Source organism: Budorcas taxicolor, chromosome 19, assembly GCF_023091745.1.
Source record: "Budorcas taxicolor isolate Tak-1 chromosome 19, Takin1.1, whole genome shotgun sequence".
In the NCBI taxonomy this organism is placed as follows: Eukaryota; Metazoa; Chordata; class Mammalia; order Artiodactyla; family Bovidae; genus Budorcas; species Budorcas taxicolor.
The window spans coordinates 53397420-53421338 of NC_068928.1; the positions used below are offsets into that span (position 1 = coordinate 53397420).

General features: G+C 60.3%; 1 protein-coding gene across 11 annotated transcripts; it reads left to right on the forward strand.

The window, feature by feature from the left end:
- The first annotated feature begins 1583 nt into the window (after positions 1-1583).
- TMC6 (transmembrane channel like 6) lies at positions 1584-23893 on the forward strand. Of its 11 annotated transcripts, none has more exons than XM_052657355.1 (22): positions 1584-1764; positions 2011-2106; positions 4394-4535; positions 4690-4832; positions 4996-5091; positions 5422-5580; positions 6987-7092; positions 7240-7333; positions 7594-7851; positions 8121-8311; positions 9408-9552; positions 10138-10293; positions 10712-10863; positions 10961-11042; positions 11196-11293; positions 12911-13006; positions 13278-13353; positions 14361-14494; positions 14636-14812; positions 14890-14968; positions 17825-17892; positions 23612-23893. In XM_052657355.1, the coding sequence occupies exons 3-22, from the start codon at positions 4477-4479 to the stop codon at positions 23793-23795; spliced, it is 2553 nt and encodes an 850-aa protein (XP_052513315.1). In that variant the 5' UTR covers positions 1584-1764; positions 2011-2106; positions 4394-4476; the 3' UTR covers positions 23796-23893. The 11 variants fall into 11 exon arrangements, with proteins under 11 accessions (XP_052513315.1, XP_052513319.1, XP_052513317.1 ...); XM_052657359.1 differs by having other exon boundaries at positions 4693-4832; XM_052657357.1 differs by having other exon boundaries at positions 4445-4535.
- Positions 23894-23919: the final 26 nt, after the last annotated feature.

Below are 23919 nucleotides of genomic sequence, written 5' to 3' on the forward strand. Positions count from 1 at the left end.
CCCAACTCACCTGGAGTCCAGAGACCAAGTGCCCGGAGGAGACCGTCCTCCGACCGTCTCCCGCCACGCCGGGCAGGGCTGCGAGAGTCGAGGGGAGGGGGTCACATGACAGGAACCGTAGCTCCCCACCCTCTGGTCGCCGCCTCTCCCCTCTGTACTCTTCTCTCCCCGACCTCCGGCAGTTGCTCCGCTCTGCACCGAGGCTCGCACTTCCTGCGGGGGTGCGAGGCGCGGGAGGGCAGGTGAGAGGCGCCGCGGCTGGGCGCTACGCTGGGGCCCGGCCCTGCCCCTTTCCGCCGGGCACCCGGGCTGGCGACACGGCCTCTGGGTCCAGGGTCTGACCCCGCAGTGCTGCGGGCGGCAGGCCGCGAGCCCCGCCCCTTATTCGCCGGGAGCTCCGGCGGGCTGCGCTGGGCTCGCAAGGCGCGAGAGTACAAAAACTTAGTGGGTGGATCCCATCACTTGCAGCTGCCGGCCCTGGCGGTATTTCTCAACGCCCCTCCTCCCATCATCTGCACTTGAGCCGAGTTGGCCCGGCGCCTGGCCTATAGGAAGCGCTCAGGAACCGGCTCCACTCACGCCCCGCCCCAGCGACTTGTTTCAGAGCCCTCTTGGCCCCTTTCTCTCTGCTGGGACTCCGTGGGAGGCCCCGCGATCCTGCCCTTGCTTTTTCTCCCTCTCCACCTCCTCCAGGGCCCCGTCATCTCTAAGGAGCTCCAGTGGTTTTCCTGCCTCTCTGCCCAGTTCCCTTCCTGGTTTTCCAGACCGTCCTCTATGCCCCAGGCTGCGTGCTGGTGCTGGGCGCACAGTGAGCACAGAGAGGGGACCGACAGCGGGGAAACGGCCTGGCAAATGTACATGCCAATAGAAAGTGCCACATGCTCCAACAGGGTTCAATCCCGGAAGGCTCCATGGAAGAGGTGACTTTCAAGTTGGGCCTGGGATTGTGCAAATACAGCAAGCTGGAGCATGGGCGTGCAGGGCGGGGATAGTGTTGGCAGGGAGAGGCAGGGACTAGGCAGGGCTGGTTCTCCATGCTCAGGTGCTTGTGCCAAGACCCAGCCAGAGGTAACGACTCTGTGTGGACATCCTGGCTTGGCCTGCCTGTCCTGCCCTCCAGGAGGGCCCTCTCCTTCCTTTCTGCCTTCCAGCTCACTTTCACTGCCCACCTTCCCAGGCTTCTCCCAGCCAAGAATGGCTCCCATCACTGTCCAGAGCCCACCCTTTTCTCGAACCCAGGGCACTCTCCACTGGCCCCCTCCCGGACTCTCTCGAGGTCAGCTTTCTAGGTAGAGCTCCTGGGTGGACAAGATTCAGGTTGTGGTGGATGACCCCCCTGGAGGCTGACTGACCACTCAGCCTGCTTCCTCATCTCTGAACTAGGGTCACCGGTGCCCCCCACCCTGCCTTGTGGGGAATAACTGAGCAAATAGGAATGGGGACTGTCCCCACCTAGCACACAGGAAGTGTGCCGGAACTCGGCGGGAGAAACAGCAGAAGCCACGCCCAGACTGGGGTGGAGATAAGCCCCAGGTTCCACCAGTCAGTTTACGGGAGTTGCTGGAGGCTGTGCAGGAGGAAGGGGTTACCCAATCTGTTTTGCTGCCTGGTGTTATTTTGATCATCGCTCTGAGAAGCGGGCAGGTCTGCGATTACTGTCCCCGTTTGAAACTTGGGGAACCTGAGTCCCACAGAAATTGGCTTCAACCAGAGACTAGAAGGCTTCTAGATACTCGGCCGCCTTCATCCTGCTCAGACCTCGGGGTGGGTGAAGATAAGGGTCGGAAGCTGGCGGGGAGAGGGCACAGTTCGCCGAGGGCTCGATGGGCAGAAGAAGCGGGGCGCCCCCCCAACCCCGCGGTCGGGTCACGTGACTTATCGGAGGCGGGTCACCACGTGGGCAGGGCTAGGCGGTGCAGCTCTGTGGCTCCGCCAGGTCTGCCTCGGTCTCGGGTCGCCCCGAAGGTCCTTGTCCACTCGCTCCCTCTGACCTCTCGGTCCCTTCGGCAGTTGGTGGAGTCCGAACACAGTTCCCGGCGGCCCTTGCTGGGCAGGGGCGGGAGACAGGTGAGTCGCCGCCCGCCCCTTCTCCCCGGCGCCTCCCAGGTAAGCGGCCAGGATGTGGGACCCTGGTGGGGCGGGGCGGTAACTCTGGGGCTTGGGGTGGTTCCCACCCCCTCCCAGCCCCATCCAGTTCCCCTGAGGCCACCAGCTCCACCCACTCCAAGTTCCTTTGAGACTCTGGGACCACTGGGCACTGAGTTCCCTCCCGCGGTTCTTCTGGATCTCCCTGAGTTTGACCCTCCGGAGGGTCCCGCTGGGGGACCGGCTGATCCCACTGCACCCCTCCCCTCCCCCACTTCTCTGCAGGTACTTCACGGGTAGGGCAGCGGTGTTTGTTTCTCCGGAAGGGAATGGGTAGAGGCCCCCCGTAGGTACCACTGGTCGAAAATGAGGGGGTGGGAGACTGGCAAATGAGGGGTCCAGGGGCTCTCAGAGCTGCTGCCGCCACTGGGCTCGGAGGCGTGGCTGCCACTCTGCCTTGATGGTAGCTGCCCCCAGAGGACTTGCTTCTGGCTGGGGTGGAGTTTCTGGAAACTAGGCCCAGCCCTGCACCTCCCTACCCAGTTCAGGGCTCAGTACTGGTGCGCCCTGGAAACTCCTGCCTGACTTGTCCCCACCTGGGCAAGGGTACCAGGGCCCTGGGTGCCACCTGGGCAGAAGTTCAAAGCAGTGCCCAGGTGCCAGTGTCCAGGTGAGCCTCTAGCCCCCATGCAGCCTCTGAGCACCTCCCACGCACCCTGCTCCTCCCTTCTGGAGAAAGGGTGTATGGGAGAGGCTTGTAGCCCAGAACTTGGGAAGGTCTGTGTTTCCTGGAAGGAATTCCCGCTCTAGACTGTGGGGGCACACTCTCAGCCCCAGCTCCAGCCACTTTTCCTTTCAGGCGAAGTCAAGTCCACCTCTGACCTCTGCTGGTTTCTCCACACTGTGCTTCTGTGGGAGGAAAGGGGAGGGGACTTGGGCTGTGTGGGGCCTGGGCTCTGAGACTGGACACTCCCAAGCCGGGGCATTGTCTGGGCACAGCCCTAGTGGGCTGGGCACCCTGGCCTCGCCTGAGGAAGCCCCTTGAGCTGAGCCAGCTTTCCTAAGTGCTGAGTTCCCTGGAGTTAAGGGTTGGGAGAGGGGCGGGGGTGGGGGGGACAGGGCAGGCTGAGGGCTGGGCCCAGTCTTGCTGGGGCAGAGTCCTGCAGGCATCAGCTGGTGGCTGGGAGCCTGCTCCCCCTGGCCCTGCCCCACTCCCACAGGGTGGAGAGCCTGGACAAGGCCACTCTGGTTCTGTTGTCCTGGGTGATGGCAGAGCCCGGACAAAGGCTGGACAAAGGCTGCCTGTTTAAGGCCCAGCCCCCTCCCCAGCCAGCTGCCCAGGCCCTCCCCGAGGTAATGGAATGTAAGGAACTCTCAGGAGGGCTGTCGACCTTGACGTGCCCAGCTTGGCACAGGGTGACCGCCGTGGAGGGGGGACACAGGCTGGGGTGCAGCTGAGGCCATGCTCTCTGCTGTTCTGTCCGACGCTGGTGAGGGGTGAGGGCCTCGGGCCCTGGCGGCTGGCTCCTGTGAGATTTCCGGCGGGAGGAAGTGCTGCGGGGTCACGGGTGGGCACAGGAAAGGCCCCAGCTGTCCTGACCTTTCTCCCCAAAAAGGGGACTCCCTGGGTCAGAACCTTAGGAATGGAGAGCCATATCCACAGGCCCCACCCGTCCATCCTCCTGCAGGAATGGCGCCACTGAGGAAACCGGTGGGGAACTGCCCAGACTCCCCTCCCTTCCTTCCTCCCTAACCTCCCTCCTCCCCTCTGGTGGTGGAGGAGTCTCCCTGTCTGTCCATTCCTGCCTGCGGTTTATCTCGGGTCACTCACTGGGGCGTCCCAGGTGGCGCTAGTGGTAAAGAACCCGCCTGCCAATGCAGGTTCAATCCCTGAGGTTGGGAAGATCCTCTGGAGGAGGGCATGGTAACCCACTCTAGTATTCTTTGGGATTGTCTGGTGGCTCAGATGGCAAAGAATCTGCCTGCAGTGCGGGAGACCCGGATTTCATCCCTGGGTTGGGAAAGTCCCCTGGAGAAGGAAATGGCCACCTACCCCAGTATTCTTGCCTGGAGAATTCCATGGACAGAGGAGCCTGGTGGGCTGCAGTCCGTGGAGGTCACAAAGAGTGGGACACGACTGAGTCACTAACACACACTGGACCATGTGTTTGGTGTTTGTCTGTGGATGGGGGCAGGGTAGGGTCTCAGGCAGCCCAGGCTGGAAGCGGCCCCTCCCACGGTCCCCAGGGAGCAGGTGGCGGGGCTGGGTGCCAGGCTCACTTTGCTGTAACACTTCCTGTCTCATCAGATGGGCAGCGGGAGGCTCTGGAGGCCGTGTCCAGGCTCTGAACTGTTCTAGGGCTGCGGACTGGCTGGCAGTGGGCCGCAGACATGTCCCAGTCACCGGCCTTTGTCCTGAATGTCCTCGAGACCCCAGAGGACCCAGAGGGGTAGGTGCTCTGGGGTGGGGTGGGGGGCTGAGATGCGTCACCCCCAGGGAGAGGTGGGCTGGACCTCAGCCCTTTGGAGGGGGAAGGCTGCTGGGGCGAGGACTAGGTCAGCAGCAGCCTGACCTCCCTGCCACACCCCCCGTTCTGGATCCAGCAGCCAAGAGCCCAGCCCCTATGATGAGAGCGAAGTGCACGACTCCTTCCACCAGCTCATCCAGGAGCAGAGCCGCTGGGTGGCCGAGGAGGGGCTGGAGCTGCAGCAGAGGCAGCCGGGGACTGGCGCCCTGGGGGCCTCAGGTGAGCCCACCTGGCCAGGTGCTGGGATGCGGTGGGCATGGCACTGAGCCTCTCACCCTCTGAGGAGGCCCCTCCTAGCAGCCTGGGGAGGGGACTGGTTGGGGAGATCTCCAGCCGGCAGGATCTGTAGAACCTCTGGACAAGTCTTAACTTTGCTGGACAGGCAGCGACCACGAGACCCTGCTGGGGCCCGAGGGTGCCCCCGTCTACAGCATGGCCACGCTCCGCATCTTGGCCAGCATGCCCAGTCGCACCATTGGTGAGTGGGACCCTTTCCCTTCGGACCCTGGGCCAGGCTGGGGTTTCCGGCTAAAGAGCTACAGATCTCAGAGCTGGGCCCCTTTGGCCCACCTCACCCTATGTACTGCCTGGAGGCCCAGCCCTGCCCCAGGCAGCCGCGCCGGGTTCTAAAAAAAATGACTTCGGAGTCATCATGGGGATAAAAATAGGCTCTTGGGAACCGGTGGAGCTTGAGGTCTCTTATGAAGGGACTTTCCTGGGCCCTGGGAAGCAGTGTGTGTTGGGGGGATGATGGTCCCTGTTCCACGTGAGGGAGCCGCATCCCTCCACTGACCAGTGGCCTCTGCAGGCCGGAGCCGTGGGGCCATTATCTCCCAGTACTACAGCCGCACGGTGAAGCTGCGTCGCAGGGCCGGCCGGCCGCAGCTCAGGGACATGGGCCGCTCAGCCCGGCCCAGCCTCCGCCTGTACGACCTGGAGCTGGATTCTGTGGTCCTGGAGGAGGAGGGTGAGTGAGGGGGGACGGGGCCTCGCTGGGGAGGACATCTGCTGGCGGGGTGGGGAGCTGGGGTGCAGCAGGCTGTCTGAAGGTCCCCTGGAGTGAGGTCCCTTTGCAGGAGTGCAGGAGGGTCTTGGTGTCCCAGCCACTGGGACAGAGAAGCACAGGCCTCTCTGGCTGCACAGGGTTTGACTCTGCAGCCAGGCACTCTGCAGTGTCTGTTGAGCATTTGTAGTGTCACAGATGCTGGTACTGGCTTTGGGATGTGATGGTGGTGAGCATACCCGATGCAGTTTATCGTCTGCTGAAACAGGAACCAAATAAACGGATAAGTGATGGTTAAAGCTCAGATTGAGATGAGATGAGATGAGATGGCTGGATGGTGTAGCCGATGCAATGGACATGAACATGGGCATACTTTGGGAGACGGTGAGGGATGGGGAGGCCTGGCGTGCTGCAGTCCATGGGGTCACAAAGAGCTGGACACAACCCGGTGCCTGAATAGCAACAACAAAGCTCAGATAAGGGCAGCTGAGGAAAGGTGCCTGGCAGGAGAGCGTTGCAGAACCCATCTAGCCTAGAGGAATCCCGGGAGGCTTCCTGGAGGAAGTGACGCTAGAGCTGCTGGGGGCATGTGCAAAGGCCCGGGAATGGGAGCCTCCTGGCTTCCCTGAGCATCTGGGAAGCTGGTGTGGAGAGGTTGGGGAACAAGAGAGAATAGCTGTAGGAAGGAGCAGGGCCCAGCACACAGGTCAGTCTTCAACCAAGTGATCTCTGGCCGCAGCGCCCAGGGCCTTGGGCACTTCCTGGGGCACTCCTGTGTCTCCCCTCCCTGTCTACCCGAGGCCCCCAGCTGGTGGCTTACGGAGCAGTTAGCTCAGGGGTCAGGGTGAACGTTCCAGTTTTATTGTGTGAACCAGGCCGAGTGTCTGCTTTTTCGTCATTTCTTATCTGGAAAGAGGAGTTAAAATAGCATCCCCTTTCCAGGGTGGGTGTGAGGATGGAAGGAGAGAGGCTGAGGGGTGGCCAGATCTCCAGACCCCGCCTTCCCCTACTGACCCCAGCGGGGCTTGGCATAGTGGGAAGTGGTGGGGGGCTGGAGGGGCTGGGACCCCATTGCTGCTGAGTAGGGGGAGCATACGGGGCTCTGGTGCATGGGGGGATCAGAGCAAGATGCTTGAGGGGCCCTAGGAGGGGAGTTTGGGTCAAAGAGGAGGGCACTGGGCTGGGCCTTGGAAGATGCTGGGAACTTGATTGTGTCCTGGGCTCCCGGGGGTGGAGGTAAGAGAGGGTGATGGCTGGTGGGCATGTGGACCTGGCCGGGAGGCAGAGGCCTGGGTGGCAGGGGACAGCCACACAGCGGGAGGGAGGGCAGGGCGCCGCGGGAACCTCAACTTGCCCCCTTTCCCCTGCAGAGAAGCGGGGCCTCCTGGTGAAGGAGCTCCAGGGCCTGACGGCGGCCCAGCGGGACCACATGCTCCGGGGGATGCCCCTGAGCCTGGCTGAGAAACGCTCCCTGCGGTCAGTACCCCTCCGCCTCGGGCAGCCCCCAGACGCCCCTCCTCAGCTGGGCGGGGCAGGGGGTGAGCCGGCTCCTGAGCCCTCGGTGGACGGCGGTTCCCGGTGGGGAGGGAGTGGACTGACCCCAGACCCTGCCTCTGCCCCCAGGGAGGAGAGCCGGCCCACGAGGGGCAAGCACAGGGCCCAGCGGCGCCGCGGGCTCCTCTCCGGTTGCGACCAGCTCCGTGACAGCTGTGTCCTGGTAGGAGCATCTGGGTACCCGGGAGGGAGGGGGTGAGGTGGCGTGGGGGCGATGAGGGGGCCCTTTCTCCCTCCGAGTGATGCCCGCGGGGTCATCTCGCCTCCAGCCTGGCTCTGGGCCGGGACTGAGCTCCCTCCTCCTCTCACGGCGCCCCTGCGCTCCAGGCCCGGACTGGACTGCGGTCTTGCTAGGGGCCAGCTCCCTGGGCCGGCTCCCCGCCCTGGCCCCGCCTGAGAGCCGTGCTGCCGCTGTCCCCGCAGGCCTCGCACAACCTGGGGCTGGCGCTGCTCTCAGGGCTGCAGGCCCTGATGCCCTGGCGCTACGCCCTGAAGCGGATCGGGGGCCGGTTCGGCTCCAGCGTCCTGTCGTACTTCCTCTTCCTCAAGACCCTGCTGGCCTTTAACGCCCTGCTGCTGCTGCCGCTGCTGGCCTTCATTGTGGGCGTGCAGGCCGCCTTCCCGCCTGCGCCCGTGGGCCCGGTGCCCACCTTCACGGGCCTGGAGCTCCTCACCGGCAGGGTGAGGCATGGTGGGGAGGGGGCAGTGAGCAGGCACCCTCTCGTTACACCCCACCCCATCCGCTGCTGTGACTCTGGCTCCCCTCGCTTTCCTTGGGACCCCGGAAGCCCCAGGGCGGCCACGGTCCTCCGTTCACCTCCGTGTTCCCCTCACCCCCCTCCCCTTCTGCCTTTCTCCTCGCTCCGTCCTCTGGGTGCCCTGCAAGCCTGAGGGTGGGTCAGCTGCCAGGAGGGCAGACTCCCTGACCCTGCCAGGCGTTTTCTCCACAGGGCCACTTCACCCACAGTGTCATGTACTATGGCTACTATAGTAACGCCACGTTGAACCAGCCGTGTGCCTCCCCGCTGAATGGCAGCCAGTGTGCTCCCGAGGCGGGCAGCCTGCCCTACAACATGCCCCTGGCCTACCTCTTCACCCTGGGGGCAGCTTTCTTTATCACCTGCATCACTCTGGTGTACAGGTAATAGCTCTCTGCCATGTGACCCCGGCTCTGAGCATCACTGACCCACCCATGCATCCATCTGTCTACCTATCCATCCATCATCACTCCCTCCAGTCATTCATCCATCCATCTGTCCATCCATTAGTCCATCTGGCTACCCATTCATTCATTATCTCTTCATCCATCCAGCCACCCATTCAGTCATCCATCTAGCTACCCACCCATCCATTTTCCCATCCATTCATCCATCCAAAGATTGAAGGCAAGAGGAGAAGGGGGCAACAGAGGATGAGATGGTTGGATGATATCATTGACTCAAGGCACATGAGTCTGAGCAAACTCCGGGAGATAGTGAAGGACTGGGAAGCTTGGCTTGTTGCAGTCCACCTTGGGATCACAAAGTCGGACACAACTGAGTGACTGAACAACAGCCCACCCATCATCACTCTGTCCTCCAGCTATCTATCAACCATGGGTCCGTAGATCCTTCCTTCCATCCGCTTTCATCCACACACCCATCCACTCCACACACATTTGCTGTGCTCTGCTCAGGGCAGGAAGATAATTGAGCTTGGTGCATATCCTTGAGACGCTTGCTGTGTACAGGAGAAGACAGGCCAGTGAAGAGGCTGGGAAACTGTTGCATTGCTCAGGTGTTATGGAGCATGGGAGTCAGACCGGCTTCCCAGGGGGGTGGCCCTTGTACCACAGAGGGAGGTTAAATAAGGCAGCTACGGAAAGACAGAGGAAGGTGTGCTGGTTCTCAGGAGAGGCAGTGCACAGGTCCTGAGGTAAGCCAGAAGCTTCTATAGCCACGTCTGGGTGGGAGGCAGGCGGTGGGGTGGTGGGGAGTGGAGGTGACCCCATTTCTAGCCCTTTGTGGCTGCTGGGCATCCTGCTGGACAGGTCTGACCTGGGGTGGCCGGTGGTCCACCCCAGGAGGCTGAGAGCTCCGGGCTAGAGGCGGGGCAGGGAGAGTGGCCGGAGGCCCATCAGTGCTGGCCGGGGGTGGGGGGCCTTCTCTGAGTGGCCGGTACACTTTGTCAGATCTGTGTCTCCCGGCCTCTTCGCCTTCTGCCCCATCTCACCCCCTGCCTGGCTCTGCTTCTCCCAGCATGTCCCGCTCTTTCGGGGAGAGCTACCGGGTGGGCAGCACCTCGGGGGTCCACGCCATCACCGTTTTCTGTTCCTGGGACTACAAAGTGACCCAGAGATGGGCCATCCGCCTTCAGCACGACAACATCCGAACCCAGCTGAAGGTGAGCTGGGGGCTCACGGCCCCCTGGGGCTGCAGTCCGCCACCCCCGTGTCCAGGGGAACACCAGTCGGGGCCCTGCAGAAGGACTTCCTCTTCTCGAAGGCCCCGTGTCCTCCGGCCCTGGCAGGAAGAGGCCTCCACTGTGCCAGCTGGCCTGCACTCCCAGCGCCCCCGGTAGCCCTGGGGTACAAGTGAGAACAGTGAGGGCTGAGCTGGGGCTCCTGGAAGATCCTCTGCTTGTCAGGGGTCCCTGCTGTGGGATTCGAGTCAGGGACGCTCACAGTTTTGACCCAGCTGTCGGGCCCTCAGGGAGCGTCCCGTGGCTCCTAGTCGGTGAGGGAACAGCTGTCTGCAGGCAGCACGGCTCAGGAGGCAGGTGGGGGGCAGGCCACGTCCCTGGAGACGGGGCCTCTGTCGGGGGAGCCACAGGCCGTGGTACTGGGGGCAGCTGGGAGGTGAGCCCTGGCCCTCCCCCGACCCCAAGCCTCCCCGTGTGTTGGCTCCGTGCGCCCCCCGGGGTGTGGTGCATGCGTGGGCAGGTCCCCGCATGTCTGTGCCCGGGTGATGGGCTTGCTGTCGCCTGCAGGAGGTGCTGGCTGAATGGCAGTCGCGCCAGCGCCCCCGGAGCGCGTGCGGGCGGCTGCGGCGGGTGGCCGTGCTGGGGCTCGTGTGGCTGCTGTGTCTGGGCACCACGCTGGGCTGCACCCTGGCCGTCTACACCTTCTCGGAGCTCATGATCGAGGTGCGGAGAGGGCGCGGGCGGCCGCCGAGGAGGCCCGGGCCTCCCGCTTTTATTAGCTGGGACCCCTGGCCTCCCACACCTTCCGCCCCGGCCCCCCACAGGACACTTTTCTCCCAGTTCTCATTCTTGTTCTGTCTGACGCTATTATAACGTCCTTTTGTTTTCTTGTCTTTTGGTTTCACTTTTTTTTTCCGACACCTGTGTTCCATCCTCCCTTCTCCGCCTCCCGCCCCCCTTCCTGTGCGGTTTGAACATGGGGCTTGGGTTGGGGAGGTGTGCCTGCCATCTCCACCTGCTCTGTACCCCCCTAGACCCCTCCCTGAGGCCCCTTCCCACCCCTCACCCTCTGGCCAGGCAGTGGACCTGACCCTGTCCTTGGGGCCCCTCCGGGGACCACTGCCCACCCCTGCCCCAGCAGAGCCCAGTGTCCGCCGAGCGGGAGGCTGTCCTGCTGCTTCAGCCCCTGGTGGTTTGCCTCCTCAACCTGGGGGCCCCCTACCTGTTCCGCATCCTGGCTGCCCTGGAGCGGCACGACTCCCCGGTGCTGGAGGTGTACGTGGCCATCTGCAGGTGCGAGGCCAGGTGGGCCAGGTGCGGGCTTTCTGGGGCGGGACCTCTGTCTCCCAGGCACCCCGCCCTCAGCCCGCACACCCACCCTTTTCCACAGGAACCTCATCCTCAAGATGGTCACCCTGGGGATTCTTTGCTACCACTGGCTGGGCCGCAGGGTGGGCACCCTGAAGGACCAGGTGAGGGCGGGCCGGGCGATACTGGTGGGGGCCTGGGGCTCAGGCCCCTCACAGCAGCCAGCCCTCACCTGACCTTCCCTGGCTCTGTCCGCAAGCGTCCTGGGGGCGCCCGGGTGGCAGGGGAGGGTCGGGGCTGAGGCTGCTCTGTTTCAGTGCTGGGAGAACTTCGTGGGCCAGGAGCTGTACCGGCTGATGGTGATGGACTTCATCTTCATGCTGCTGGACACACTTCTGGGGGAGCTGGTATGGAGGTGAGGCCGGTGGACTGGGCCCTTGCACCTGGGCATCCCCTGCAGAAGGGCCCCTAATGTCCTCCCCTGCGTGCGTGGTGGAGGTGGGGGTCACCTGGGCAGTCCTCCGGCCTCTGAAAATCAGGACCTGACCCCAGACTGGGACCATAAATTTCCACCCATGACAGCTCTTCTGTAAAATATTGTTAAACTGAGAAAACCCCTGAGAAAACAGGATGTAGCATATTTTTAGATCGGAAAGGAAAACAGGTTTCAAGATGAGGCATATGGTCTAATCCGTCAAGGGAAAAAAGGGTCGGGAGGAAGCACAGAAAGTGGAAGGACGTGTTCAGCTGTCCTGGCTGCGGGTGCTGGCATGGCAGGTGTCATTTCCTTCTTTTTTGTGTTTTCTTTGAGAACATTGGAATTTAAAAATAATAAGATTTTTACTTAAAATTTTTTCAAGATTGATTTTTATTTCTGGCCTCACCTTGTGGCATGCAGAACTTCCTCGGCCAGGAATCGAACCCCTGCCCCCTGCAGTGGAAGCGTGGAGTCTTTACTGGACCGCCAGGGAGGCCTCGATAATAATAAAAATATCTTTTTTTAGAAATTTTTTTTCTTGGCCGTGCTGGGCCTTCGTTGCTATGTGCAGGCTTCTTGCTGTAGTGGCTTCTTTCGCTGTGGATCATGGGCTCTAGGGCTCGGGGCTTCAGGGACTGTGGCCCCCGGGCTCTACAGCACAGGCTCAGTAGCTGTGGCGCACGGGTTTAGTTGCCTCATGGCATGTGGGATCTTCCGGGACCAGGAATCGAACCCGTGTCTCCTGCACCGGCAGGTGGATTCCTTACCACTGAGCCACCAAGAGGGAAACCATCTCTGATAGCTCAGCTGGGAAAGAATCCTCCTGCCGGTGCAGGAGACCTTGGTTTAATTCCTGAGTCGGGAAGATCTGCTGGAGAAGGGATAGGCTACCCACTCCAGTATTCTTGGGCTTCCCTTGTTGCTTAGCTGGTAAAGAATCCGCCTGCAATGCAGGAGACCCCAGTTTGATTCCTGGGTTGGAAAGATCCGCTGGAGAAGGGATAGGCTACCCACTCCAGTATTCTGGCCTGGAGAATTCCATGGGAGTCCAGGGGGTCGCAAAGAGTCAGACACGACTGAGCAACTTTCACTTCACTTTCACCAGGGAGGGGGTGAAAGTTGCTCAGTCGTGTCTGACTCTGCAACCCCATGGACTGCAGCCTGCCAGGCTTCTCTGTCCATGGAATTTTCCAGGCAAGAATACGGAAGTGGGAACTTTTTGACCCAGGGATTGAACCCGGGTCTCCCTCATTGCAGGCAGATTCTTCACCATCTGAGCCACCAGGAGATAAGATTTTTAAAAAGCAGTAACACCTTTGATGCCAATGTGCATGTTTGCACTGGGGTGTATCACACGTGCTTAGAAAATGGACAGAGACTAAGTCAGCTGCAGTGCGGACCCTAGTCCGCCGTCTCCCCTCGACATCACTGGGCACTGGGAGGGGTGGGCTGGCTCGTCAGCTTGCTGTGCAGGCCGGAGTGGGGTCCCAGCGTCCCTCGGGCTGGTCTTGGTGTTTGGTCCTTCTTTGTGACCCTAGGGCTCTTCTGCCTCAGGCTTTTCTCTGAGAAGCAGCTTAAGAGGAAGGGGAAGCCTGAGTTCGACATTGCAGGAAATGTTCTGGAGCTGATTTACGGGCAGACCCTGACTTGGTGAGCGTCTCCCTTGTGTGTCCCACTGCCCAGTCCCCGGGGAGGCTGACCCCTTCCCACTCAGGGCCCCAGCAAGGCCTAGTCCTGGGATTCTCGAGTGACCTGACCCCTCAGCCCCCAGTGGACCCAGGCTCCGGCCTCCTCGCTGGGCTTTCCTCGAGGTCTGACCCTGAGCCAGGCCTGGGGGGGCAGTTCTGGGCCTGGGGAGCAGCTTGGGGTCCAGGACCCCAGCCCCTGGACTGCAGCCCTCTCCTCTCCACGCCCTCCTCAGGCTGGGGGTCCTCTTCTCCCCGCTCCTGCCCGCCATGCAGATCATCAAACTGCTGCTCCTCTTCTACATCAAGAAGGTAAAGGTACCGCTGGGTCCCAGGGGTGGGGGCATGGGGCAGGCAGCAGGCCTGGGGAGCGTGTGCAGCCAGGGTGGCTGCTGGGCCGGCAGACACGGAGCCCTGGGACATTAGAACCCTTCCCTGGCCTGAGCGATATGCGGCTGGCAGCCCAGGGCCACCCTCTGGGGTCGGTCACACAGGCCCCAGCTGATCTCTAGCCCTGAATCTCTGCCTTTGGCAGGCTGGGCAGCATCCCGTTAGGGTGTGTGGTCATCACCACGTGCCCGTGTGTACAGGTCAGGGCTTCCAGCCGGGGGGCTCAGAGGCGCTCAGAACCAGCACCCCCTTTCCTTTGCTCCCCGAGTTTCCTCATCTGTACACAGTGGATATGGGCGTCCCAGGTGACTCAGTGGTAGAGAATCCACCTCCTGAGCGGGAGATGTGGGTTTGATTCCTGGGTCGGGAAGATCCCCTGTAGAAGGAAATGGGAGCCCACTCCAGTATCCTTACCTGAGAGATCCCACGGACAGAGGAAACTGGCAGGCTACAGTTTGTGGGGTCACAAAGAGTCTGACATGCTTTAGTGACTAAACAATTAAAAAAACCTCACGGATGGTGCCCTAGGGGGCACTGCTGGAGATGATGTTTATAAAGCACAGGGCAGGGTGTCTAGCCCACTGGAGACCTTTAGTCAACGGAAGTGGCTGTTAGTATCATCCCTCCCGCTTACAAGTGAGCTAGCCAAGCATCCCCCCATGTCCCTTGGTCTCCCCTCTGCAGAAGGGGAGGTGGCCCCGCTGGCCCTCCCCAGCCTGTGGGCTTAGATCCCAAGCGTCTGCCTCTCTGTCGGGCTGTCCTGAGGTCTTGGCTCAGGCTGGAAGCTGGGCTCAGGGTGCTGGAAGCCCAGCACCCTCTCAGCCCACGGCCAGCCTCGGTCCTGTTCGCTCTGGGAGGCCCCACCAGGCCTGGGAGTGGGGGTGGTGGACGGCAGGGTGGTGGTGGCCGAACGCAGCCTTTGTCCCCAGGCCAGCCTGATGGCCAACTGCCAGGCGCCCCGCAGGCCCTGGAAGGCGTCCCACATGAGCACCGTCTTCGTCTCCCTGCTCTGCTTCCCCTCCTTCCTGGGCGCGGCCGTTTTCCTCTGCTACGCTGTCTGGCAGTGAGTGGGCGCCCGGCCTCCGGGGTGAGGGGTGTGGGGAGGGCCGCCTGATGGGGCTCTGACTGCTGGCCAAGGTTCGGGTGGTGGGGAGCTGCCCTTTGCCTGGGCTCAGGGGTCATGCCGCCCGCCCTCTGCCCCCAGGGTGAAGCCCTCGAGCACCTGCGGCCCCTTCCGGACCCTGGACACCATGTATGAGGCGGGGAAGGTGTGGGTGCACCGCCTGGAGAAGGCGGGCCCCCGCGTCTCCTGGCTGCCCTGGGTCCACCGCTACCTGGTGGAAGATACCTTCCCCATCTACCTGGTGTCAGCCCTGCTGCTGTGAGTGACGGGGTCCCTGGCTTCTCCCTCCCCCGGGCTCCTGCGAGGGGCCCAGCCTGACTGCCCGTCTGTCGCAGGGCTGTGATCTACCTCAACATCCAGGTGGTGAAGGGCCAGCGGAAGGTCATCTGCCTCCTCAAGGAGCAAATCAGCAACGTGAGTGCCCCTCTGAGCCCCCCACCCAAGTCCCTCCAAGCTTCTCTCCTTCCCCAGATCTGGGCCGTAGAAAGGGGTTGTTTGCTAAGCGAATTGTATCAATTGAGATACATAGGTCATATTCATCAGAGTTGGAGGCGGCCAGGCTGCCCATCTGCAAGGACCCCACTGGGACGAGGGCTCCAGGGGTGCTTCTCCGACGACCCCCACCCCCAATCCCAATCCCCCAGAGGTCGCCCAGAGCTGCCCCGTGGGCTGTCCCTCCCTCCTCCCTGCTCAGTTACTGGACCTCCCATCACCTCTGGGGCAAGTCACTGCCCCGACAGTCAGGGTCACTCGGGCTGGTGTTTGCCTGGATGGCAGGGGCCTTTCGCCTGGTCCTTACCCTGCCCTGGTCTGGGCTGGCGGCTCAGGAGCACGTGTCAGTGACGGCAGGTCTCCCTGAATGCTCAGTGGCCTCTGACCTCATCCCCGGGGCCCCAAGCTTGCCCCCAGGACCCCGACATCACTCTCCCCACTGCTTTTTTTTTTCCTTTTCTCCCTTTCCTTTCCGTTTTCTCCCTTGTGTACTCAATGCTTGAGCCCACCTTGGGGCCAGCTGCTGCCTGTGTCCCCCAGGCAGTCACATCAGGGCTGGTGGCTTCCTGCCACCCTGCATTAGAAATGACCTGAGGGTCCACTGTCGGGCGGGACGGGGCTGGGCTGTAGCTCGTGTGATCCTGCTGCTGGCTGGTTGGTGCAGAGGCTCAGAGTCAGGTCTTTCCAAGTGGGAGGATCCCCTGGGGACTGCTTCCACTTTTTATTGGGTTGTAAGCAATGCAGTGCTTCTACAAACAGCAGGCAGGGCTCAGGCTGGGTGTTTTGGCTAAGGGGGTTGCCTGGCCCCAGCTGTTGGAAATGGGTTGTTTTTCCCAACTGGCTCATGCTCTGCTGTGTAGATCTTCGGGACCTGAGGTGCCCGGCGGGATGCACAGGGGCATTGAGAGAGGAACCCCTAGTTCACCACGTTCCGCCTGCCATTCCTCTAGGAACTGAAGGGCAGCTCCCCAGGCGGTCCTCGTGGTGGGCAGCGTCTCCCACCAAGGCCGAGCCCAGGCCCGGTTCTGAGTCTGGGGCTGCTGGTCTGAGCTCCACCAGCACTCGGAGCATCTTTTCCTGGGACTGAGCAAGGCAGCTTACTCAGGCGCACGGCCCTCTGTACCCACCAACTCGATGGAGAGAAAATGGGGAGGGCCCATCTTGGAGGTGTGTCTGTCTCAGCATCTTCCCAGCTGAGCCAGGGTGCCCGGCGCCCGGACACATTCGAACAGAATTGCTATTTGCTCTTTGCGAAGTCTCCCTACCAGAAACCCAGTCTGAGCCCGGAGCTTCATGGGCCCTGAAGTCTGCCGGGTGTTTAACCAGGTCCTCGACTTTAAGCCTTTATGCGCTTTTCACAGTCATTTGTCGAAAGAGCCCTGGGTTGGCCGATTTGTTGTTGATCAGTCGCTAAGTCACGTCCAACTCTTTGCGACCCCATGGACTGCAGCACGCCAAGCTTCCCTGTCCTTCACCATCTCCCAGAGTTTGGTTAAACTCGTGTCTGTTGAGTCAGTGATGCCATCCAACCATCTCATCCTCTGTCGCCCCTTTCTCTTCCTGCCCTCAATCTTTCCCGTCATCAGGGTCTTTTCCAGTGAGTTGGCTCTTCGCATCTGGTGGCCAAAGTATTGGCTGATCCCTGCCCCAAAGATGTCCTTGTCCTAATCCCAGGAGCTGTGAATAAGCCACGTCACCTGGCATTGGAGTTGGGGGTGGGATCAGGATCAGTTGCTGTAATTCCATCTGCTGATCTGGAGGTAGGGAAGATTGTCCTGGATCATTTGGGTGGACATGATGTCATGATAAAGCCCTTAGGAAAGGAAAGTGGAGAGTCAGTATCAGAGAAAAGGGTGTGAGAAGGACTTGACCGGACGCTGCTGGCTCTGCAGATGGAAGGAGGCTGAGAGCCCAGGGATGTGGGCAGACTCAGAAGCTGAAGAAGGCGAGGACAGATTCTCCCTGGGGGCTCCAGAAGGAACCAGCCCTCCTCACTCCTTGATTTTAGCCCAGTGAGACTGCTGTGGGCTTTTTTGTTTCTCTGTTTCTGGCTGGGCTGGATCCTGGGCTTTTCCCTAGCTGTGGTGTGGGCTTCTCACTGTGGCGGCTCTCTTGCTTTGGAGCACGGGCTCCAGGGTGCGCGGGTGCTCCCGTAGTTGTGATGCATGGGCTCAGTAGTTGCGGTTCTTGGGCTCTAGAGCGCGGGCTCAATAGTTGTGGTGCACAGGCTTAGCTGCTCTGTGACGTGTGAGGTCTTCCCTGTCCAGGGATTGAACTTGTGTCTCCTGCACTGGCAGGCGGATTCTTTACCACTGAGCCGCCAGAGAAGCCCTATTGTAGACTTCTGGTCTCTAGCACTGAAAGGTGTTGAATTTGTGTTGCTTTAAGCCACTAAGTTTCTGTCATCAATTAGGGCAACGATAGAGAACCCATACAAACCCCAATGACACAAGCACACAGTGACCGAGGTCAGAGAGGAGGTAATTTCCCCAGGGCAGACTTTATACATTGAGTCAGGCTGAGCTGGCAGCCCTCGCTGTGTGAATCAGCACGTTTCCCTTTTCACCTTGGCCGCTAGGAAGCTTAGGTGTATCTATGTGTCCACTGTAGGGTTTTCGGTTTTCCCCCGTTCTTGCTTGGTACCTCTGTCTCCTTTCTTTAAACTCTTCGTGCTCATGGGGTCAGATCTTTGAGAGCCCCGCCGAGTGCCAACTATAGCAGGCCACTTCTGGACGGGCATGCAGTGGACAGCTGCTCTCTGTGTTCCGGTGTTTCTAGGAGGGGGAGGACAAAATCTTCTTGATCAACAAGCTTCAGCGTGTCTATGAGAGGAAGGAGAGGAGCAGGTGAGGGGCCTGGGAGGGGAGTGTGCAGGGTCGGGGAGCAGGGAATGGACAGAGAGGCCCCTTCCTTCCAGGGGTCGGGGATGGGGAGTGGCTGCTGGCCTCCCTGGGTGGCCCTTAACTTCTTGGGACTCCCCTGCCCCTTTCCCCCACCTTTTGTCCTCAGGTGTGTGGGGCATTTGGGGCAGGAGGAAAACTTAAGTTTGGTGAGAAAGGAAAAAAAGAAGTGAACTGTGTGCAGGGGGCAGGGTTGAGTTGGGGTCTCTCACGCCCTCTTCCTCCTCCTCTCTGCATCCCGTCTTGATGAGTCAGGGGGTCGGTCTAGCTGGCCGTCTCCTCAGGCCTGCACCCCTTTCTCCCCGTGGGGTGAACATCCTGCCCCCAGATGCTGCTGTATCAGGAGCGCAGGGCCTGCTCCCACGGCCGCACATCTCTCCCTGCACCTGTTGCCTGTGCTTAAGTCTGGGGATGGGGAGGCACACTCGGACATCTTCCTGCCGCCTGGACAGACAGACACACTCAGGGATGCACACACCCCCTTCCTCAGCCCCTGCCCAGCCAGGGGGGCTGGCTGAGGTCTGCAGGTGGAAGCCCTTGGGGCTCCCCCTCCTCACCCTAGGCAGCAGGAGTCCCTCCCACCCCAGGAAGCCGTCTGATAAGACATCCTCCCCACCCCCCAGCCAGGAGGAGGGCATGGCAGCCCACTCGTGTCTTTGGCTGGAGAATCCCATGGACAGAGGAGCCTGGCGGGGCTGCAGTCCCTGGGATCACGACTAAGCATGCGTGTGCCCCCGGCCAGGCATCAGTGGTGAATCCTGGCCTCTTCCCGCTCCTTCCCCTTCTCTCCAGGGGTCTGGAAGCAGCTCACGAGGAAGCTGCTAGGCATCCTATGGCCTTGGAGGGGGTGACTGGTGTGCACTGCCCGAGGCCGGGGGCCCCTCGCTGACTTCCCTTTCTGGCAGGGCTGGTAGAACTGAGGAGGCCATGACACCCCCAGCCCTGTTCACAGACGACTGGGGTGCCCAGTAAGAGCGCCAGGCTGGCAGCCTGGTTCCTGCGGCCCTGCGGGCAGATGCCGCCTGGAAACGACCCCGCTGGGACATGACTGGGCATGGGGCTCAGGGGGCAGGACTCTGCAGCCCACCTGAGGCTGGAGCACCCCCTGTGAACCCTGCCCGGCACTCTTTATTTATTCTGATTAAACATGTATTGCAAAATGGGCTCATCTCGTGGGAGTCTGTGCTTGTACCCAGGCCTGTCCAGGCGTGCGCAGGTATGGCCGTGCCCCCGGGGCTTGCAGCCTGCCTTCTGCCTCCAGTGTCTCCCTCTGTTTCTTCAAGGCTGTCTTCCTGGCCAGGCTCAGCCCTGTGGCCTTCCCCAGTGCTGGGCTCTGGATGGAACAGACTGCAGGGCTTCAGTGCTGAGTGCAGGGCGCCCTCTTCTGGCGCAGCCCCTCGTAGCACGGATGGACCACACCGCAGCTTCTGGGGCTGCTTGGCCAGCCCCGCCTGTCGGGGGGTGGGGAGGTGGGGAGGTGGGGGGAGGAGTACAGGGGACAGATATGGAATGTGTGGTGGCGGATGATGCAGTGATGCTTTCAGTGGTTACTGGATGGAGGGCAAATTTAGGGAGGGACTGAGGTGGGTCATAGCTTTTCTTCCAAGGAGCAAGCGTCTTTTCATTTCATCCGGAAGAAAAGCTATGACCAACCTAGACACCATATTAAAAAGCAGAGACATTACTTGGCCCAACAAAGGTCCATCTAGTCAAAGCTATGGTTTTTCCAGTAGTCCTGTATGGATGTGAGAGTTGGACTGCGAAGAAAGCTGAGTGCTGAAGAATTGACGCTTTTGAGTTGTGATGTTGGAGAAGACTCTTGAGAGTCCCTTGGACTGCAAGGAGATCCAATCAGTCCATCCTAAAGGAAATCAGTCCTGAATATTCATTGGAAGGACTTATGCTGAAGCTAAAACTCCAATACTGTGGCCACTTGATGCGAAGAACTGACTCATTGGAAAAGTCCCTGATGCTGGGAAAGATTGAAGGTGGGAGGAGAAGGGGACGACAGAGGACGAGATGGTTGGATGGCATCACCGACTCTATGGACATGCGTTTGAGTAAACTCCGGGAGTTGGTGATGGACAGGGAAGCCTGGCGTGCAGTCCATGGGGTCCATAAGAGTCGGACACGACTGTTCAGACATGAACATGTCGGACAGTTCAGAGCAACTGAACTGAACTGAGATGGGTCATTTGCTAATGAGCCGCGGAGAGAGGAGCCTTTGGCGGGTGGAAGCGCAGCCAGCATCCAGACCTGTGGCAGAGTGAGGTGACCCCAGTCCTGCCAGACACAGCTTGAGGAGCCTGTGGCATGCCGTGGGCCCAAGGGTGTGGGGAGGAGGGGACGGAGCTGTCACTGACCAGGGCCTGCTGTTCGCAGGGGCTGGGGGAGCAGCCCTGTGGGAAAGGATGGGAGAGTATCGATCCTCAATCCTCATCTCCATGGGGAACCGGGGGGAGCAGAGCCTGGCTTGGGGGGCACAGGTGGGCTGTGGAGACGCCTCTGCCATCTGCCACACTCCCAGCTGGGCCCATGCTAGCCCCAGATGGTCCCTGTTTTGAGGACTGTCCCACGTCGAGGGGGTGCTCCTGTGTTGGCAGACGTGCGGGACAGACGCCACCTGACTTTCTCGGGAGCCCAACGTCAGGACCCTTGCTTGTGTCTAGTACCAGGCAGGTGATGCTTGGGGACCTCTGTGAGGAGCCGGCAGCGGCTCTTGGCTGCGGTTCCGGGTGTGAGCACCGCTGGGTGGGTGAAGTCGGGTGGGGAGACTTGACCTGGGCTCTCGGGGCCAGCAGCCTCAGATGCTCAGCTCCGCGTGAAGGGCGCTTTTGGATGGATGGATAGACATCATAAATTGACCACGTCCAGTCTGAGCTGGTGCTGCCAGTTTTGACTGGCTGGCCTCACTTTGCCTGCCTCGCAATGACTGTGAGTTCAGGACAAGCTGCTGCTGACAAATAGGCCAGAAGCCTGTGGGTATTTCTGCAGGCACCGTGTGCGAGTCAGGTGGTGTCCCTGGCTATTGACTCGAGCGCTAACCGAGGTGTTGCTGTGAAGGCATTTTGCAGGTGCCCAGCACCCAGTCAGCTGACTTTAAGGAGATTATCTCCCGCGATGTGTGTGGGCCTCATCCAGTCAGTTGAAGGACCTCAAGATCAAGACCGAGGTTTTCCAGAGAAGAGATTCTTCCCAGGGCTGTGGCACCCAGCTGCCTGGCTGGCAGGGTTCAAATTTCAGAGTCACTAGCTCCACCCCTGTCCCAGTTAGTTCTCTTTCCAGGCACGTCCGTTGCCCATCAGAGTGGCTTCTGATACACACGTGGCCTCAAGGTCCTCCAGCTGTAATATTCTGTGATGGAGCCTGAGGGGCCCTGACCAAGCAAGGCTGTGGAGTCACAGGGGCCCGGGTTTGATGCTCATCAGCTCATGGCCTTGGGCACATTCTGTGACCTCTCCCAGTCCCTGTTCCTCACCTTCTGGGGTTGTTGGAACAATGGACACAGTCCCACGTGGTGCTTAGTACCATGCTTGGCACGTAACAGTTTTGCTTTAAAAAAAAAAAAAGAAAACAGCGTAAACTGCCGAATGAGACCCACTGGGCTCTTGCAAGTGGCTGAATCCCAGTGGGTGGGAGGCTGACAGTAAGCCCACCGACAGGCTCCCTCTGACACCACCTCTGCCTTGGCCACTCAATGGAATCAACTGGGGAGATTTAAAGAACCTGGTGCCTGGATACTCGACCAGACTCTGGTGGAATGGGTTTAGGATGTGCCCTGGGTTCTGTGATTTTAAGAAATTTCTGGATAATTCTGACATGCAGTCAGGACGGAGAACCAGCATCTGAAATGTCACTTAAGCTCGAAGCTTCTGTGCACTTCGGGCGGGTGTTTGGAAACCAGCTTCTGGATTTCACGGTGACTGGGGAGCCAGGCTCCTGGGCCACACCTGCAGCGCGGGGCTGCCATTCAGGGGCGTTTTCCCAGGTGGTGGTAGTGTAAGAAACTGCCTGCCGATGCAGGAGGTGTGGGTTTGATCCCTGGGTTGGGAAGATTCCCCTGAAGAAGGCCACGGACAGAGGAGCCTGGCAGGTTACAGTCCATGGGGGTGCAAAGAGTCGGACACGACTGAGCTCACACTCACACGGGCGAAGCCGGTCGACAGCACTTCTGCTGGGAGAGCTGATGTATAGAAGCTATAAGTTAACCGCATGTTTCCAGCACGACTCCTATGTGACTTCTTGATCCACCCCACGTGCTCTATTCTTGCAAAGAATCTTCTTGAAACACCTTCCTGTCTCAGTGAACGCACACTCAGCTCCTCGGGTCTTGTGGCTTGTCATTAGAATCAGGGCTGGCCAAGGTGGCTCCTTCCCGACCCCTTCTCCCCATTCAGAAGTCCCTTCTCCACACACCAGGCTTCTCCCCGCTGAGCATCCTGCTTCTTTGCCTTCTCCCATGGTGTTGCCAGAATGAGTTAAGGAAAAAAAAAGTACAGTTCTGAGCCTCCAATTTTTCTCTTGACTCCAGACACCAAGTCTCCTTCTCATCTGTGGGTACCAGGACCCGCCCCTGCTCCAGGCCAGAGGCAGTCACTCATCCTCTTCCTCCAGGAAGTCTGCCTCATCTTTGGCCATCCTGGTGGCACTGGGCTTGTTCTCCAGTGAGGCGCTGGACGGTTTGCTCCCCTGTGGTGACTCTGGACTCACAAGGGACCAGGTGAACGCCCGGGGAAGTGCTGGCTGGAGGTCCCGGTGGAGTCGTGGCCTCCAGGTTTACACAAGTTCAGGATGTCGCGTGTGTTCTGATCGTCCATGTGCTGAGCCCATGTCCTTTAGCCCTTCTTCTCCTGATGCTGGTCGTCCGGTGCTCTCCTCCTGGGTCTTCTAGAGAGGCCGGTCAGACAGGAGCTTGCCATCTTGACCTCCGGAGCCAACCTGGGTCCTGTCTTCTCAGTAAAATGTGGCCGAGGCCTCTAGGAGCATAAGAGAGAAAGAGACACTCGCTCCATTGGTCTCTGAGCAGAAGTCACAAAGGACGTTTAGGCTGGTCTTCAAGAGGGTATCTTCACAATCCCGAAGAGACAGCAGAACTGGTGCTGAACTTACGGTCACGGCAGGCGACCCTGGGGTGGGCTGGGAGCCAGCGCCAAGTGCTTGGACTCCTGACTGTGGCCTGAAGCCGGTGGGGACAGGCTGCTCCTGCTGCAGCCCGTGCCGTCACTTCAGCGGTCCCAGTACAAGGTGTTATGCACAGTCAGCTAAGGCTGGGCCTCCCTGGAGGGCCAGGGGTTAAGACTTCCCCTTCAATGCAGGGGGTGTGGGTTCAATCCCTGGGTGGGGAACTAAGATCTCACGTGTCTCTCAGTTCAGGCGCTCAGTTGCGTCTGACGCTTTGTGACCCCATGAACCGCAGCACACCAGGCCTCCCTGTCCATCACCAACTCCCAGAGTCTACCCAAATCCATGTCCATTGAGTCGGTGATGCCATCCAGCCATCTCATCCTTTGTCGTCCCCTTTTCCTCCTGCCCTCAATCTTTCCCAGCATCAGGGTCTTTTCAGATGAGTCAGCCCTTCTATGACCAACAAAAGACCTTCACACGATCAAAAAAAGACCTTCACTACTCTTTTCTGAGTATTTTTTAAAAAATTATTCATTTTTAGCTGTGCTGACTTCATTGCTGCAAGGACTTTTCTCCGGCTGTGGCGAGCAGGGGCGGCTCTCTGGTCGCAGTGCTCAGCTTCTCCCTGCGGTGGCCCCTGTTGTGGAGTACGGCCCATGGCCTTCAGCAGCTGCGGCCCCCGGGCCCTACGGCACAGGCTCAGCAGCTGTGGCTCATGGGCGTAGCTGCTCCTCGGCATGTGAGATCTTCCTGGATCAGGGATCAAGCCCATGTCTCCTGCGTTGGCAGCTGGATTCTTAACCACTGAGCCGCCAGGGAATCCCTCTTTGGATATTTCTGATACCCAAA

Bases quoted from the DNA above. Each gene is read 5' to 3' on its own strand.
- TMC6 (XM_052657355.1), top strand. From the start codon at position 4,477: ATGTCCCAGTCACCGGCCTTTGTCCTGAATGTCCTCGAGACCCCAGAG. The intron at 5,092-5,421 runs GTGAGTGGGACC...TGGCCTCTGCAG, and splicing joins CATGCCCAGTCGCACCATTG to GCCGGAGCCGTGGGGCCATT. The intron at 13,007-13,277 runs GTGAGCGTCTCC...CGCCCTCCTCAG, and splicing joins TACGGGCAGACCCTGACTTG to GCTGGGGGTCCTCTTCTCCC.